The sequence below is a fragment of the Moschus berezovskii genome, chromosome 10 (genome assembly GCF_049115385.1).
Source record: "Moschus berezovskii isolate FMDL1 chromosome 10, NW_MosBer_1.0, whole genome shotgun sequence".
Classification (NCBI taxonomy): domain Eukaryota; kingdom Metazoa; phylum Chordata; class Mammalia; order Artiodactyla; family Moschidae; genus Moschus; species Moschus berezovskii.
Window position 1 is genome coordinate 97,929,473 of NC_142469.1, and position 18,909 is coordinate 97,948,381.

The 18,909-nt window shown below is 42.7% G+C and overlaps 1 protein-coding gene across 8 annotated transcripts in view; it reads right to left on the minus strand.

Moving 5' to 3' along the window:
* Nucleotides 1–254: 254 nt before the first annotated feature.
* Nucleotides 255–18,909, minus strand: part of IPCEF1 (interaction protein for cytohesin exchange factors 1) — a 173,241-nt gene continuing 154,586 nt past the window's right edge. For all 8 annotated transcript variants that reach the window (XM_088840841.1, XM_055432854.2, XM_055432849.2 and 5 more), the window contains 2 exons: nucleotides 9,599–9,792; nucleotides 255–1,540 (listed from right to left, as the gene is read on the minus strand). In XM_088840841.1, the coding sequence (XP_088696967.1) occupies nucleotides 1,334–1,540; nucleotides 9,599–9,792 (401 nt within the window). In that variant the 3' untranslated portion in view covers nucleotides 255–1,333. The remainder of the gene's footprint in view (nucleotides 1,541–9,598; nucleotides 9,793–18,909) is intronic.

Genomic DNA, 18,909 nt, shown 5'->3' on the forward strand with positions numbered 1-18,909 from the left:
ATGCATGCCCTACCTTTATCCCACAAGATTTCCTGAGCATTCCTCAGACATTATAGTGCAATATCATAACTCCAATGAATCCACAGTATTTCTATTTTTCTCAAGCGAAAAGTAGATACTTTGAAATATATACCAAACAAAACATACCATAGTATATAGCCTCTTTTAAGACATTAGTATCTGAACTTTTATAAATATCTTTAAATAACATATTATAGATAGCTATTCACATAGGACACAGTGACACATAAACATACAAAAATAAAACAATCATGTTTTAACTCTTTTCTTTTTTTTGGAGTAAAGATACTAAAAATTTCAGACACCAGAATCACCTTGTCAGTATGGATCCTGGGGATCATGGATATACATTTATTTATTTAATGGCCATGTTGTGCTTTTTGTGGGATCTTAATTCCCCAACCAGGGATTGAACCTGGGCCCTCGGCACTGAGAGCATGGAGTCCTAACCACTGAACCACCAGGGAACTCCCTGGATGTACATTTATACCATGCATAGCTACCACACCCAAGGGCAATGGCAGGAAACATTCCTCGCTGGATGTATTACTATGTCCTGGTTCAGAAAAGCTTAGGTCAGAATAGAGGTGTCCAAGTGTGATGAGAGAATTGTCTTTAGCTGTTTTGTGGAAAGAACACATGAATCAGGTCCCCTACCCCAACCCGGATAAAGTGTGAAAATATTAAGCTGTCCTTTGAATGAGTGGAATACAGAACACATCTTCTTCTTGAGCATTCCCATACACCATTTGCCATGAAGCATTTCTCAACACGTGGGAAAGGCACCACCATTCTGGACCAAAGGCAAGGAATTTGGGTTCCACAATATCACAGCTGTCCTGCTCCGGTGCTCTGTAGAAAGCATGCCTCCACTCAAAAGGTGATTTGGGAAACTCAGCTACCCAACCAGATGGAATATGTACATTCTGATTTTGGAAAACGGAATATTTCTATGAAGAAGTATCCCTGGTCAAAAGTGATCTTTTGCCCGTGGAATGCTGTCCTTCTCTTGAGAACAAAAAACAGAAAATATGGTTCGCATATCCCACCTAGAACCCAGCGTGGTCAGGGGTCCCAGAAGGAACACAGTCCTGTTTTCTCAGCTGAACTCCATCCCTCCAGTCCGATGGGAGCACTGGAATTGGTGGAGCAGCATCATTGTTTTCATCCCAACCGCATCCCTCCAGGAGGAGCTGATGTTTCCAGGAACTGGTTTCCGTTTTCCTTTACAAGGAACAATGTTAAGCTATTGCAACGTCTTGAAGAGTTGCCTGAGGGGTAAGACAGGAGGGGAGCGCATCCTGGCTTGTTCTCAAATAGAATTTTCAAGGCGGGCAGAGGAAGGTGGCTTCTGGGGGGAGCCTTCAGAGGCAGACGTGGGGGTTCGCCTCTGCTGATGTTGCTGATAGATGTCCTGGATCAGCAGGGTGTTCATGACCTTCCACTCCCTATATTTTCTGGCTGTCAGCTTCGGATCATCCAGCAGCTGGTTAATCATGGCCAGGTCGTGTTCTTTACACTGTCCAAGTAGGAAAATAAAAAGAGACACACAGAGAGAGGAGGGTGAGATGTGATAGCTATCTTAACTTCAATAAACCATCTTCAGCCTTTTGCACATAAATACACATATACCTTGACCGTAAAACTATCAGTGTTTTTACACACTAATATTCAAACTCCTACAACAATCCTAAGAGACATGGCAGGACACCCGCCCATTTACATAGGCTAACCACAGAGAGGTAATCATCCCGCACAAGGCTTGGGGGAAGAACTGGACACAAAACCAAGGTCTCCTATGTCACTGTTTCCTGATTAATGCAGTATTCCACGTCACAATCATATTTCTGTCTCAGTGTGAGCTTTATTCCTCCTGCAATGGATAACTGGATAACCATATTGTTGACCATCCAGACTTTACGAAGTAAAGTTGGGACACAGTACTTTTCCTAAGACATTCAGTCAGTTCAGTTCAGTCGCTCAGTCGTGTCCGACTCTCCACGACCCCATGAATCACAGCACGCCAGGCCTCCCTGTCCATCACCAACTCCCAGAGTTCACTCAAACTCATGTCCACAGAGTCGGCGATGCCATCCAGCCATCTCATTCTCGGTCGTCCCCTTCTCCTCCTGCCCCCAACCCTTCCCAGCATCAGTCTTTTCCAGTGAGTCAGCTCGTCGCATGAGGTGGCCAAAGTATTGGAGTTTCAGCTTTAGCATCAGTCCTTCCAATGAACACCCAGGAATGATCTCCTCTAGGATGGACTGGTTGGATCTCCTTGCAGTCCAAGGGACTCTCAAGAGTCTTCTCCAGCACCACAGTTCAAAAGCATCAATTCTTCAGCGATCAGCTTTCTTCACAGTCCAACTCTCACATCCATACATGACCATGGGAAAAACCATAGTTAGACAGTACAAAATATCTCTTTTTAATTTTCTATTAAATTGTATTAATTTAAAATAAATTTCACACATTTATTTAAGGGATACAGACTAAATAGGTAGGCTATCTTTTTATTCAAAGAAGACATCATTAAACTTCCACCCAAACAATGTGTATTTCAGTGACGCCAATAGTCTATTCATATCATTTCACCCTGCCTGCTCTGCAACCAGTGACACACATTTCTGAAATGTCTGTCTCAGGTTAGGGGACTTTTCTGTAGGCAAGGAATGGAAGGAAACATAAGAGGTATCAGTCTGCATATTCAAAAAAAAAGACTTCTCAGCCTAACACATTTATCGCAAATCTAATCCTGCTTCCTCCATCTCTGTGACCACAATCCCAATTTGGGATATAAAGTCTCACCTATCACCCTTAATCTGCTGCTACAGCCTCCCAAGTGAGGTTCCTGCCCCCAGTCCCCACTTTGTATCCATCCTCTGTCTGACAGTCCAGGGGGTCCCCCTGAAATTCTGAGTCCTCTTAATGGTTCCCCTTTTCACCCAAATTTCCACGGACATGAGCCCATTGGTTGATTCTCCACTTGCTTCTTCCTTTCCTCTCCAGGAGTGTTGACATGGGTTTTCTCCCCCACACAATGCTGCTTCCCCACCCCAGGACATGTCACACAGAGGACCTTCTTCACCTCCTGCTGCTGCTGCTGCTGCTGCTAAGTCACTTCAGTCATGTCTGACTCTGTGCGACCCCATAGATGGCAGCCCACCATGTTCCTCCGTCCCTGGGATTCTCTAGGCAAGAATACTAGAGTGGGTTGCCATTTCCTTATCCAATGCATGCATGCATGCTAAGTCGCTTCAGTCGTGCCTGACTCTGTGTGACCCTATGGACAGCAGCACACCAGGCTCCTCTGTCCACAGGAGTTTCTAGGCAAGAATACTGGAGTGGGTTGTCATGTCCTTCTCCATTTCTTCACCTAGTGGACTCTAATTCTGAGTGATTCTCACATGGAATATTTCCCAATCTCTCTCTTTTCTTTTTAATAGATTTTACTACAGCTCATGAATGTACACTCACTTCAGGCAGAGGACCTTCTTCACCCGGTCAACTCTAATTCCTACCTAGAGTGATTTTCTCATGGAACATCGCCCAATCTCTCTTTTTTTTTAGTGGATTTTACTACAGCTCATGAATGTACATTCACTTCAGGCATCATGCTCTCCAAAAAACTGAACCGCCAGATTGAACTGAGAAGTTTTTTTCATGCTTGCATGCCTTCCAATGCTTGGAACCCTCTTAGAACTTATCACATCACACTTAGATGTTCATAGGTCTGTCACATGGTCTATTCTAAAGCTTCTTAAAGAAGGCAACAAGGAACATATTTTATTCATTCCTGTATTCCCCGTATCTCACACAGTCGTGAGGGCCAGGTAGACATTCAGTTATGAACTATCTCTGCTAGATCCGGGGCAGGATGTGCATAGGGAACATTCACTACTGTGCTCACTGGTCAGAGTTCAAGTTCATGACCATGCCATTAAGCGGATTTGCACTACTATTCAGTAATTGTTTTCTCCTCCCTTTTTTCTCCCACTCTGCTAATGACTATTTCAGAGTTTCTCATTTCTGCTCAGATCTCCTCCTCAATCCTCTCTTGTAGCTGACGACCCTGCTCTTTATTTTTTTGAGAAAATGGAAACAATCAGAAGAGAAGTTCTCCCAAGCTCCTGCTGCCTTCTGTCTACATCAGGAGAAATACATGCTGCCTTCCTTCCTGTTCACTTGGGTGAGATATCTGTGCTTCCAGCAAAGACCCTTCTCTCTACTTGTAAAAGCACGTCCTTGCGCACATTCAAGAAATTTGCTCCAGCAATTCTCACCCCTTTCCTGTGACTCATCAGCTTCCAATCTGCAGGTGATCATCCTCACTGGCTCTCGCGTGCTCTTATCTTTCCCATCATAAAAGCCCTTCCTTGACCGCCTTCCCTGTTCCCTTCTTCTCTGTTTCCAGTGTCCTTGTGCCTGCTCTTTTAGACCCACTGGCACATGAATGTATCGTTTGTGCTCTACATTCATTTAACTTATGCTTTATTTGGAGTGTTTTATTATATTTTCTTGTCTTCTTCTTTTCCTGTTTCTAAATTGACCAGAATAACATGGATTTCAAGGGAAAAGGTTCACACACATAGTAATCTGAGTAGGGAGATTTATGATTTTGAATCACAAAAGCAAGGGTGTGGTGATAAACGGAGGTTAAAAGATATATTTGGGTTTCAGGAAAGAGAGAAAAACTGTTCAGAAGGAAAGTAACCAAAGAGGAATAACAAGGAGGTTGGCCAAGACCAAGAAACAGAGGAAAGAAAGGTTAGTAAGTTAAGTGGGTAACTGGGAGGATTGCTAGAAAGTCAAGCAGAGCCAAGACAGTTTTCTCTCCGAGTCCAACATCAACACTTCAAAAAAACAATATGTCCACCCCCGAAAATACGCTTCATTCTCTAGTCTTACCATAGTAGTATCATAAGTAGTCACAACAGACTGGTTCCAAATAGGAAAAGGTGTACGTCAAGGTTGTATATTGTCACCCTGCTTATTTAACTTATATGCAGAGTACATCATGAGGAACGCTGGGCTGGAAGAAGCACCACCTGGAATCAAGATTGCTGGGAGAAATATCAATAACCTTAGATATGCAGATGACACCACCCTTATGGCAGAAAGTGAAGAGGAACTCAAAAGCCTCTTGATGAAAGTGAAAGAGGAGAGTGAAAAGGTTGGCTTGAAGCTCAACATTCAGAAAACAAAGATCATGGCATCTGGTCCCATCACTTCATGGGAAATAGATAGGGTAACAGTGGGAACTGTTATGAGTTTGAGTGAACTCCGGGAGTTGGTGATGGACAGGGAGGCATGGCGTGCTGTGATTCATGGGGTCGCAGAGAGTCGGACATGACTGAGTGACTGAACTGAACTGAACTGAACAGTGGGAACAGTGTCAGATTTTATTTTTGGGGACTCCAAAATCACTGCGGATGCTGATTGCAGCCATGAAATTAAAAGACGCTTACTCCTTGGAAGGAAAGTTATGACCAACCTAGACAGTATATTAAAAAGCAGAGACATTACTTTGCCAACAAAGGTCCATCTAGTCAAGGCTATGGTTTTTCCCGTGGTCATGTATGGAAGTGAGAGTTGGACTGTGAAGAAAGCTGAGCGCCAAAGAATTGAAGCTTTTGAACTGTGGTGCTGGAGAAGACTCTTGAGAGTCCCTTGGACTGCAAGGAGATCTAACCAGTCCATTCTAAGGGAGATCAATCCTGGGTGTTCATTGGAAGGACTGATGCTAAAGCTGAAACTCCAATACTTTGGCCACCTCATGCGACGAGTTGCCTCACTGGAAAAGACTCTGATGCTGGGAAAGGTTGGGGGCAGGAGGAGAAGGGGACGACAGAGAGTGAGATGGCTGGATGGCATTACCGACTTGATGGACATGAGTTTGAGTGAACTCTGGGATTTGGTGATGGACAGGGAGGCCTGGCGTGCTGTGATTCATGGGGTCGCAAAGAGTCGGACGCGACTGAGCAACTGAACTGAACTGAACTGAAGGAGTTTTACTTTGTTCTTAAGAAATCTTGACATCTGTCCAGAGAGAGATCCTAATATGCTATTGAAGAAATTATTAATTAAGATCTTGGCAAATCAACAAAATTTGGAAAACTGATTTTTTCAAGGCAAAAATGAATTCACCACCCCTCTAAAGGGGATAAAAGATTTTAGGAAAGGATCTCTTCAACTTTGGGCTAACACTTCTCATATGGTTTCTAGCTCTAAATAATTCAAATTTCTTCCCATTCAGCTCAAGTCTGTGTTAGTTCCTTTATGGATAAAAGAAAAAAAAAAAAAAACTGTAGATAAGAATAGAGAGGAAGGAAATTTAGCAAAACAATAAAACTCTCTGAGCTCCTTCCTAGGCTTGGCAACCCGGGATCAAGAGCATCAGGCAAAAGCCCTGCTTCTCCCCTGTAGAACAAGAGGCTCGCTGAATGCTTTGAACTACTTTTATGACATCCTTTTGGTTTTCTGGCAGGCAGGGTCTGATAAGAGTTCTGAAAAATACCATCCTTTCATTTTTTTACCCCAGCTATTCAGTGCATGGTTTGTATCAAGACCTAAGCATTCGAAATGGATTCTACCAGAGCAGTTGGGCAAAGAAGAGTCTATTCCCCTTCAGATACAAGCGAAGGCAGTTTCCGGAGAAAGTTTCAGTTGAACTCATTAATCATTTCATTATTCATTCATTTAAAAATAAAGACAGGCTTAGCCAAAAGTCAGGGGAGGTGGAGCTCTCGGAGACTCTTAAAGACTGAAAGATCTCTAGTGTGTGACACAATAGTTTGCTCAACTTCCTAAAAGAATTTCCATAAAGAGTATTCATTCCAATACAATCCCAGTACAAGGATTTTTCTTTATTTCTGGAATGTGCCTACCACTACTATAAACATTATTATTAAAATAGTTTCCTTGCTTCTGCACAAAACTGTTTTTTTTTTTTTGCTTGTCTGCACTCCAGCTTTGAAGTATTTTTTTAATAAATATTTATATTGCAATGTAATATACACAGAACATAATGTACACATAAAGTCTGTGCTTAATGAAATTATCACAAAAAGAACACATTTGTGTAACCACTGTCACAGTCAAGGAAAGACTCTTACCTGGCACTTCAAAAGCTTTACTGTGGTCCTTCCCAGTTTATATCCTCATCTTTTCCTCAAAGGTGACCACTATCCTGACAGCTTGAGTTTTAAAGACAGAACTCTCCTGGTGGTGGAGTGGTTAAGAATGCCCCTGACAATGCTTGGGACATGGGTTCGATCTCTGGTCCAGGAAGATCCCACATGGCCCAGGAAAGCTAAGCCCGTGTGCTGCAACTACTGAGCCCTAGAGCCTGAAAGCTACAACTACTGAACCTGTGTGCTGCAACGAATAAAGCCCACATATCTAGAGCCCATGCTCCGCAACAAGAAAAGCCACTGTGGTGAGATGCCTAGGCACCGCAACTTGAGAGTAGCCTACATGCAGCAGTGGAGACCTAGTGTAGCCAATAAATAAATGAAAAAAATAAATTTAAAGATAGTTGAAAAAAAATTATTCTGATAGCTTTCTGACATTAATAAGCATGCATGTACCAAATGATCATTCTCTAATGAAGAGGTTGATGTGTTTTGTTTCTTTTTTTCAACAAGATCAATTTCCACGTCATCCTGCCCTCTGACCACGTAGGAGGTTCACAGGAATACACAACATGGAATATATCTCATCAGCCCCTGCCTAAGGGATCTGTGGAAAGGCCTTCTTTCCAGTGATGTTCAGAGAGTGCAGCTGGGTGGGGTAGAGAGCCCCTAAAATGATCCAACATTCCTTGCTCCCTGGTATTCACTCCCTTCTGTAATTCTTCTTGACTGTAGGGAGGCTGACCTAGTGACCTGCTTCTAATGAACAGAACACTGTAAAGGCAATGTGAAGTCTCTCCTGAGGCTGGGGTATGACCCACCCTGCTTGCTCACTCTCCCCACCTTACTCGCTCTGCAGGAAGTCAGCTTCTACTTTGGGAGCTGTTCTATGAAAAGACCCACATGGGAAGGAACTGGGGGTGGCCTCCAGCTCATAGACAGAGAACAAATGAACCACTGAGACCATCAGTCCAACAACCTGTAAGGAACTGAACTCTGCCATGAAAGTGCTTAGAAGCACACCTTCCCCCGGTGGAGGAATGTGGATAGCCCCAGCTGGTGCCTGGATTATAGCATCATGAGAGACATGGAAGCAGAAACACTGAACCAAGCCACACCCAAACTCCTGACTCCCAGAAACTGCGAGACAATAAATGTCTAGTGCCTGGAGCTGCTATGTTTGGGAGTATTTTTGTCGCCTAGTTAGTAGATTACTAAAACCTGGGAAGAAAAGAAAAATCTGTTGGATTCATCAATTCTGTGGCTATAGTGCATGAAGAGCAAGAGGCCACAGAGAACCACAACTCTGCAAATATTGAGTTGGCCAAAAAAGTTCATTCAGGTTTTTCAGTAACATCCTAAGAAAAACCCGATGAACTTTTTGGCCAACCCATGATGACAGAATATAATATATTTGATTTTGATAGGAGTGCTAGTGATGTTTTTCATCATTAAATGTTAGGGAAATATCTTTATATTTGGGTTTTCTTTCTATAAATAAAATGCACCTTTGCCTTTTATTTTTCAGCCTCATTTTAGCAAGGCTTTTAGGGTGCTTAGGTTTTCTAGAGATGAACAGGGACATCTGACTAAGAGTTACTCAGTCATCTTTTGTAGCTTTGTCTTTTTGCTTGCTGATATTTCTTCCCGGAAAGGGATTCACATTCATAAGATACAAAAGAACATGTACAAAACAGAATTAAATTTCAGGTCTGTCAAGGCTTTTCAGAATCTATAAATCTGCTAATTCAGAACTATTTTACAAACTCTTCTGGCTTCCCCTTGTTTGTGCTGTCATCTAAATGTGAAACCAGGATGCTCTTGCTACAAAGAGCCCTTTCAGTTACAGGAGGCCCTAGAAATAGCTCCAGTACATCCTGTACACTGCCCCTTCTTCTCATGATGAAATCCCCTGCTACCAGGAAGTATCTCTTTCCCACTGCCCAGCTTTCATGGTGTTCTGTAGCTTCAAATCCAACAGCTTGAAGCCTCCTGTCTTTGCTGTTTCTAAAATGTAGATATTTTCTTCTGGATGTAGTATAGAAGAATGGCTTCCTTTAATGAATCAGGTGAAATCCCAAGATCTTATTAAATATTACTGTGAACTCCTACCAGCTGACTATCTCAGACTCTCTCTAACATTTATTATTCCAGGTAGAAGGGTAAAAAAACAAATTACACATGATCCTTGCCATTTCGAAGCATAATATTTGAGATTTTACACCAGAGTGAATGCAAAAATCAAGGCCTATTGTAAAAACTGCATTCCCTAGGGCTTTAGGAATGTCAAGGGTCAACTCACCCTATAGAGACTGTATTGGCTTTACTGCCTTTCCCTACCCTCTAGCCACATAAACACACTGTGGTTAGCATGGACTGTTCCACAAAACCAGCATTTTCTCACCCACATACACAGAGTTCATCCACAGTCTGGAATTTCTTACCTTTAACGTGCTATTCAAAGTTCGTATTTTGTGGAGTTTCTCATTTATGGATGGATTCTTGCACCTCTTGACAAACGACTTTCTCAGCTCCTTTTTGGTTGAAGGACGTCGGTCCCCAAGAGGAGACAGACTAGCTTGCTCTAAAGATTTGTAGAGCTTCTCCATTTCATCATCTTCAGATGCTTTTGTCTCTTCTATTAAAATAAAAAAATAACAATACGCCCAGTTAATCGAGGACAGAACATTTGACACTGTGGTCCTAAAACCAGATCCTCCTGACACCTTGATCTTAGACTTCCAGGCTCCACAATGGTGAGATGCACATTTTTATTGTCTAAGTCACTCAGTTTGTGGCACTTTGTCACAACAGCCCATGTTCCCTTTGAGGCTCTAGGGCAGGATCTGTTCCAAGCCTCTCTCGCAGCTTTTGACGGTTCCTTGGCTTGTCTGAAAGATGATGCTGTGAAAGTGCTGCACTCAATATGCCAGCAAATTTGGAAAACTCAGCAGTGGCCACAGGACTGGAAAAGGTCAGTCTTCATTCCAATCCCAAAGAAAGGCAATGTCAAAGAATGCTCAAACTACCGCACAATTGCACTCATCTCACATGCTAGTATAGTCATGCTCAAAATTCTCCAGGCCAGGCTTCAGCAATATGTGAACCGTGAACTTCCAGATGTTCAAGCAGGTTTTAGAAAAGGCAGAGGAACCAGAGATCAAATAGCCAACATCTGCTGGATCATGCAGAAAGCAAGAGAGTTCCAGAAAAACATCTATTTCTGCTTCATTGACTATGCCAAAGCCTTTGACTGTGTGTATCACAATAAACTGTGGAACATTCTGAAAGACATGGGAATACCAGACCACCTGACCTGCCTCTTGAGAAACCTGTATGCAGGTCAGGAAGCAACAGTTAGAACTGGTCATGGGACAACAGACTGGTTCCAAATAGGAAAAGGTATACGTCAAGGTTGTATATTGTCACCCTGCTTATTTAACTTCTATGCAGAGTACATCATGAGGAATGCTGGGCTGGAAGAAGCACAAGCTGGAATCAAGATTGCTGGGAGAAATATCAATAACCTCAGATATGCAGATGACACCACCCTTATGGCAGAAAGTGAAGAGGAACTCAAAAGCCTCTTGATGAAAGTGAAAGAGGAGAGTGAAAAGGTTGGCTTGAAGCTCAACATTCAGAAAACGAAGATCATGGCATCTGGTCCCATCACTTCATGGAAAATAGATGGGAAACAGTGGAAACAGTGTCAGACTTTATTTTGGGGGGCTCCAAAATCACTGCAGATGCTGATTGCAGCCATGAAATTAAAAGACGCTTACTCCTTGGAAGAAAAGTTATGACCAGCCTAGATAGCATATTAAAAAGGAGAGACATTACTTTGCCAACCAAGGTCCGTCTAGTCAAGGCTATGGTTTTTCCCGTGGTCATGTATGGATGTGAGAGTTGGACTGTGAAGAAAGCTGAGTGCCGAAGAATTGATGCTTTTGAACTGTGGTGCTGGAAAAGACTCTTGAGAGTCCCTTGGACTGCAAGGAGATCCAACCAGTCCATTCTAGAGGAGATCGATCCTGGGTGTTCATTGGAAGGACTGATGCTAAAGCTGAAACTCCAATACTTTGGCCACCTCACGCAACGAGTTGATTCACTGGAAAAGACTCTGATGCTAGGAAGGATTGGGGGTGGGAGGAGATGGGGACGACAGAGAATGAGATGGCTGAATGGCATCACTGACTCGATGGACATGAGTTTGAGTGAACTCTGGGATTTGGTGATGGACAGGGAGGCCTGGCGTGCTGTGATTCATGGGGTGGAAAAGGGTCGGACATGACTGAGCGACTGAACTGAACTGAACTGAACTGGCTTGTGGCAGCAGGACTCTTATCTTCACCTAGTGTCTTACCGTGTGCATGTCTGTGTGTCCCAATATCCCCTTTTATACCAGTCATATTGATTAGGGTGACATCAGTCTCTGATTTAGATGATATTTGGGTGAGACTCAGAGTTGACTTAGAGTTTAAGACTTAGAGTTGATACTGGAATGGATTCAGACTTTTGGAGATGTTGAGATGAGTTCAGTTAGGACTTCAACACAGGGATTTGGGAAGGACAAAACTGAACCCATAATAGTACACCCTCTGTGATGTATGCTCAGTTGCATCCGACTCTTAGTGGCCCCGTGAACTGCAGCTCACCAGGATCCTCTGTCCAGGGAATTTTTCAGGCAAGAATACTAGACTGGGTTGCCATTTTCTTCTCTAGCGGATCTTCCCCACACAGGACTCGAACCTGTATCTCTTGCATCCCCTGCACTGGCAGGCAAGTTCTTTACCACTTGCACTACCTGGGAAGTATATACCCTGTAGCCTCCCAAAATTCATGTCCCTCTCACAGGCAAAATATGTTCATTCAGCCTAACATCGCCAGAAGTCTTAACCCATTCCAACACCAACTTTAAGTCTCAAACTATAAGTCAACTCTAAGTCTCGCCCAAATATCGTCTAAATCAGAGATTAGTGGGACTCAGGGGAAGATTCATCCTAGAGGAAAATTCTCCACCTGTAGACATGTGAAACCAAACAAATTCTCTGCTTCTCAAATATAGTGGTGGGAGAGGAAAACCTTTGCAAATCAATATCCACCCTAAAGCATGAGAACCATTGTCCCGGATTCCTTTTTAATGTCCTTCCTAGAATCGCCCTTTGAAAGAAGGAACCTGCCTGTGGTCTGTGGTTTTGAGCAGATAATCATCATTTCTCATGCCACACGCCCCCATTCTCTTCCTTAACCACGCCTCGCCAGCCTCAGCCCAAATGCTTCCAGTGAAGTGACTCCACCCAGTATCCAGGGGGACCCTGTATACTTAGGCGGTCCCATCGGCCACAGTCGCCGATCTAGGGATGCACGTGGGGCTCAGATCAGGCCCACAGGGCCAAAGATACTCAATTCTTAGACTTCAGTTTGGAGTATCAGGGAATCAATCTTCTTGTTTTCCTAAACTGAGTGATGTGAGATATGACCTGGAAGATTCCAGGAATCATGCCAAGAGTCATGAAAATGGAGCCAATCCATAGGATACAATTGAGATTTAGATCTTGGTGATACCGTTAGTGTCCTCTGAGCTCCTAGGAGCCAACCCATTGCCTTTGTTAAGATATTCTGGGTATTGCTTTCAGTCATATGCAACTGAAAGAGTCTCAAATGATATAGAAATTTTCTCAAAGAAAATCATCTCCTGCCACTTTAATTTCTTACTAAGAACTTCAGTCCTTTATTCACTTTGGTCTCTGAAAACTGTCTTGGGAAAGATAGACAATAAGACTTTTTTCTACCATGCAGTCCTTAATTTTTTCTAGGCATGCAGGAACCTATGTGATTTGGTTCCTGTCCTGAGAACAAGACTGACAGAGGATCATAGAGAAAGCATGGCCTTAAGAGAACTAAAAAAACAGTCTCTCCAAAGGGGATTAAACAATCATACAATAGTAGTCTAGGAGCATCAAAATTAAGCACACTCACTTCCTTCACAGTTTACTCTTGTAAGATTAAGTGTCTTTAGGCAATGTTTTTTCCCCCTTTTACTACCAGAATGTCCATAAGCATGCATGGTACTCTTTCATGAAATGGAGAGAAAAGATGTTGGGCTAACTTTGCAATTAAATTATAGTAATGGTCAATAAACTTCTTTGTTTTCTATCAAAAAAAGGGGGATATGTTCAAAACTACATTCGAACACAGACTTTTTGGCTCAGTTGGTGCAGATATCAAAAGTAGGCTTTTGTCAATGAGCACATGAAAAGATGCTCAATATCATCAGTCATTTAGTTCAGTTCAGTTCAGTTCAGTTGCTCAGTCGTGTCCGACTCTTTGCGACCCCATGAATCACAGCACGCCAGACCTCCCTGTCCATCACCAACTCCCGGAATTCACTCAAACTCGTGTCCATCGAGTCGGTGATGCCATCCAGCCATCTCACTCTCTGTCGTCCCCTTCTCCTCCCGCCCCCAATCCCTCCCAGCATCAGAGTCTTTTCCAGTGAGGCAACTCGCATGAGATGGCCAAAGTATTGGAGTTTCAGCTTTAGCATTAGTCCTTCATTAGAGAAATGCAAATCAAAACCACAATGAGATACTATTTCATACTCACCAGGATGGCTAAATTAAAAAAGACCTAAGTGTGGAGAAACTAGAGAATTAAATCCTTGGTAGGAATGTAAAATGGACCCACCACTTTAGGAAACAATCTGGTAGTTTCTCAAAATTCTAACTGTAGAGTTACCATGTGTGTGTGTGCTAAATCATTTCAGTCATGTCTGACTCTTTGCAACCCTAAGGACTGGAGCCCACCAGGCTCTTCTGTCCACAGGGTTCTCCAGGCAAGAATAATCGGAATGGGTTGCCAGGCCCTCCTCCAGGGGATCTTCCTGACCCAGGGATCAAACCCATGTCTCCTGAATTGCAAATAGATTCTTTACTGTGAGCCACCAATGACCCAGCAATTCCATTTCTAACTATGTATTAGAGAAAATTAAAAACATACATTAACACAAAACTTGTGCATGAATGTCATGAAAGACACAAACAAAAGGTACAACAGTGTAAATAAATGCTCATCAATTGCTGCAATATGGTACATGCACGGAATCTTCATTAAAAGAAATGAAACACTAACACACACTAAAACATGGAGGAACTGCAAAATATTGTTTGAAGTAAAAGGAGCCAGTCACAAAAGGCACATACTGTATTGTCCATTTATAATAAAATTTCCAAAATAAACAAATCTACAAGAGATCTTTTCAAGAAAATTAAAGATATCAAGGGAATATTTCATGCAAAGATGGGCTCGATAAAGGACAGAAATGGTATGGACCTAACACAAGCAGAAGATATTAAGAAGAGGTGGCAAGAATGCACAGAAGAACTGTACAAAAAAGATCTTCACGATGAAGATAATCACAATGGCGTGATCACTCACCTGGAACCAGACATCTTGGAATGTGAAGTCAAGTGGGCCTTAGAGAGCATCACGACAAACAAAGCTAGTGGAGGTGATGGAATTCCAATTGAGCTGTTTCAAATCCTGAAAGATGATGCTGTGAAAGTGCTGCACTCAATATGCCAGCAAATTTGGAAAACTCAGCAGTGGCCACAGGACTGGAAAAGGTCAGTCTTCATTCCAATCCCAAAGAAAGGCAATGCCAAAGAATGCTCAAACTACCGCACAATTGCACTCATCTCACACGCTAGTAAAGTCATGCTCAAAATTCTCCAAGCCAGGCTTCAGCAATATGTGAACCGTGAAATTCCAGATGATCAAGCAGGTTTTAGAAAAGGCAGAGGAACCAGAGACCAAATTGCCAACATCTGCTGGATCATGAAGAAAGCAAGAGAGTTCCAGAAAACCATCTATTTCTGCTTCATTGACTATGCCAAAGCCTTTGACTGTGTGAAACACAATAAACTGTGGAAAATTCTGAAAGCGATGGGAATACCAGACCACCTGACCTGCCTCTTGAGAAACCTTGAGTATGCAGGTCAGGAAGCAACAGTCAGGACTGGACATGGAACAACAGACTGGTTCCAAATAGGAAAAGGAGTACGTCAAGGTTGTATATTGTCACCCTGCTTATTTAACTTACATGCAGAGTACATCATGAGGAACGCTGGGCTGGAAGAAGCACCACCTGGAATCAAGATTGCCGGGAGAAATATCAATAACCTCAGATATGCAGAGGACACCACCCTTATGGCAGAAAGTGAAGAGGAACTCAAAAGCCTCTTGATGAAAGTGAAAGAGGAGAGTGAAAAGGTTGGCTTAAAGCTCAACATTCAGAAAACAAAGATCATGGCATCTGGTCCCATCACTTCATGGGAAATAGATGGGGAAACAGTGGAAACAGTGTCAGACTTTATTTTTTTGGGCTCCAAAATCACTGCGGATGCTGATCCTTGGAAGAAAAGTTATGACCAACCTAGATAGCATATTAAAAAGCAGAGCCGTTACTTTGCCAACCAAAGTCCATCTAGTCAAGGCTATGGTTTTTCCCATGGTCATGTATGGATGTGAGAGTTGGACTGTGAAGAAAGCTGATCGCCAAAGAATCGATGCTTTTGAACTGTGGTGCTGGAGAAGACTCTTGAGAGTCCCTTGGACTGCAAGGAGATCCAACCAGTCCATTCTAAAGGAGATTAATCCTGGGTGTTCATTGGAAGGACTGATGCTAAAGCTGAAACTCCAATACTTTGGCCACCTCATGCGACGAGTTGACTCACTGGAAAAGAGTCTGATGCTAGGAGGGATTGGGGATGGGAGGAGACGGGGACGACAGCGAATGAGATGGCTGGATGGCATCACCAACTCGATGGACATGAGTTTGGGTGAACTCTGGGAGTTGGTGATGGACAGGGAGGCCTGGCGTGCTGTGATTCTTGGGGTCGCAAAGAATCGGACAGGACTGAGTGACTGAACTGAACTGAGACAGAAAGTAGATTAGTGGTTGCCTGGGGCTGAGGAGGGGACAAGCAGGAATGATAGCTAATGTGTATGGGGTTTTCCTGTGTGTGGTGTGATCCACACTTCACATTGGATTGTGGAGTTGCACAACTCTATGAATATACTAAAAACCACTGAACTGTTTCTTATATGTGAATTTTATGGTATGTGTAAGAAGCCACCTGCAGATGAGAAGACACAAGAGACACAGTTTCAGTCCCAGGGTCAGGAAGATCCCCTGGAAAAGGAAATGGCAACACATTCCAGTATTCTTGCCTGAAAAATTTCATGGACAGAGGAGCGTGGTGGGCTACAGTCCATGTGGTTGCAAAGAGTCGGACACAACTGAGCAACTGAACAAGCATGCATACGTGAAATATATCTCAATAAAGCTGTTAAAAATTAGGCTTTAATAAGATTATCATGATAACTGATGACATTTGCATAGGAAAAATACTAAGCTTGGTAACAGTCCTAGAGTTAAGCTGGAGACATTAGAAAGTATTAAGAAATTGAAATTAAAAGGCATCTAACTCCTAGAGGGTAATGTTAGCATTGAGGACTCCACGAGTTTTCAGTCCCACAAGATCACAATAATATTATACATCATTTTTTTACAGATAGGCAGGCAGGACTCTACTTCTAATAAAGTCTGGATATATCACTTTTACGGCTTCCCTGGTGGCTCAGATAGTAAAGAATCTGCCTGCAATGAAGGAGACCCAGGTTCAATCCCTGGATTGGGAAGATGCCTTGAAGAAGGGAATGGCTACCCACTCCAGTATTCTTGCCTGGAGAATTCCATGGATAGAGGAGCCTGGTGGGCTACAGTCCATGGAGTTGCGAAGAGTCAGACAGGACTGAGTGACTAACACTTTCACAGAGCTTTTAATGCCACAGTATTTTTAAAGCAGTATATACTTAACAAACTTTAAGAAATCAGCGAAGTATACAACAAAAATAAACAGAACGATTGCGCTCTCTGTTTGCACCAAGATGCTCAGTTGTGCTACTAAAGACTGTGGTAGAAATAAAATTATTTTTGACTAGCACGTTAATTTGTAATTATGTCAGAGCAAAATGATTATAAGATCTTATATCTAATTAGACAGACAGTAAATCAGTAAGGATGAAAATAAGCTTTTGGATCTTGGACTAGCATGTCATAAAGTACATTCCCTAAATGAAAAAGAAAACAGCTTATTTGGATAATCTTATATTATTTAATATATTTTTATGAATATATATTACCTTCAAGTTAAAAAAAGTCACAGATTACCTCCCTCTCCCCGCCCCCTCTGACATTTCCTTCTCTAAATTAAACTTCAGGGCACTACCCATGAGGATGTCTGTGTGAGTCTGTGTGTGTGTGTGTGTGACTTGCTCCTCCTAGAAATAGTGGAACTTTCAAATTAATACACAGGTAAAGTGGACCTTTTGCCATTACAAAAAGTTAATACAATTTACCTAAAATATGACCAAACAACCTTTGACTGTGTGGATCACAATAAACTGTGGAACATTCTGAAAGAGATGGGAATACCAGACCACCTGACCTGCCTCTTGAGAAACCTGTATGCAGGTCAGGAAGCAACAGTCAGAACTGTACATGGAACAACAGACTGGTTCCAAATAGGAAAAGGAGTGCGTCAAGGCTGTATATTGTCACCTTGCTTATTTAACTTATATGCAGAGTACATCATGAGGAACGCTGGGCTGGAAGAAGCACAAGCTGGAATCAAGATTGCTGGGGGAAATATCAATAATCTCAGATATGCAGATGACACCACCCTTATGGCAGAAAGTGAAGAGGAACTCAAAAGCCTCTTGATGAAAGTGAAAGAGGAGAGTGAAAAGGTTGGCTTGAAGCTCAACATTCAAAAAACAAAGATCATGGCATCTGGTCCCATCACTTCATGGGAAATAGATGGGGAAACAGTGGAAACAGTGTCAGACTTTATTTTTTGGGGCTCCAAAATCACTGCAGATGCTGATTGCAGCCAGGAAATTAAAAGACGCTTACTCCTTGGAAGGAAAGTTATGACCAACCTAGACAGTATATTAAAAAGCAGAGACTTTACTTTGCCAACAAAGGTCTGTCTAGTCAAGGCAATGGTTTTTCCCGTGGTCATGTATGGATGTGAGAGTTGGACTGTGAAGAAAGCTGATCGCCGAAGAATCGATGCTTTTGAACTGTGGTGTTGGAGAAGACTCTTGAGAGTCCCTTGGACTGCAAGGAGATCCAATCAGTCCATTCTGAGGGAGATCGATCCTGGGTGTTCATTGGAAGGAGTGATGCTAAAGCTGAAACTCCAATACTTTGGCCACCTCATGCGACGAGTCAACTCACTGGAAAAGACTCTGATGCTGGGAAAGGTTGGGGGCAGGAGGAGAAGGGGATGACGGAGAATGAGATGGCTGGATGGCATCACCGACTCTGCGGACATGAGTTTGAGTGAACTCCGGGAGTTGGTGATGGACAGGGAGGCCTGGCGTGCTGTGATTCATGGGGTCACGGAGAGTCTGACACGACTGAGCGACTGAACTGAACTGAACTGAACTGATGACCAAACAACGTTCAAAAAACAAACACTCTCTTATTGGGATTCACTTAGAAATTGGAGATAGTAGTAAGGAGTGGGTATATTCAAAGAAAGTTTTAAGCTGCTGGAAAAATAGAGAAAAATGAATTCACATTACTATTACATTCTACCTCTCATCTCCTCGTCCCTCAAAAGAAACCTGAGACTAGAAGACTATATGTCCCACCTCTAATTACCTGATTACAGAATCACTCACA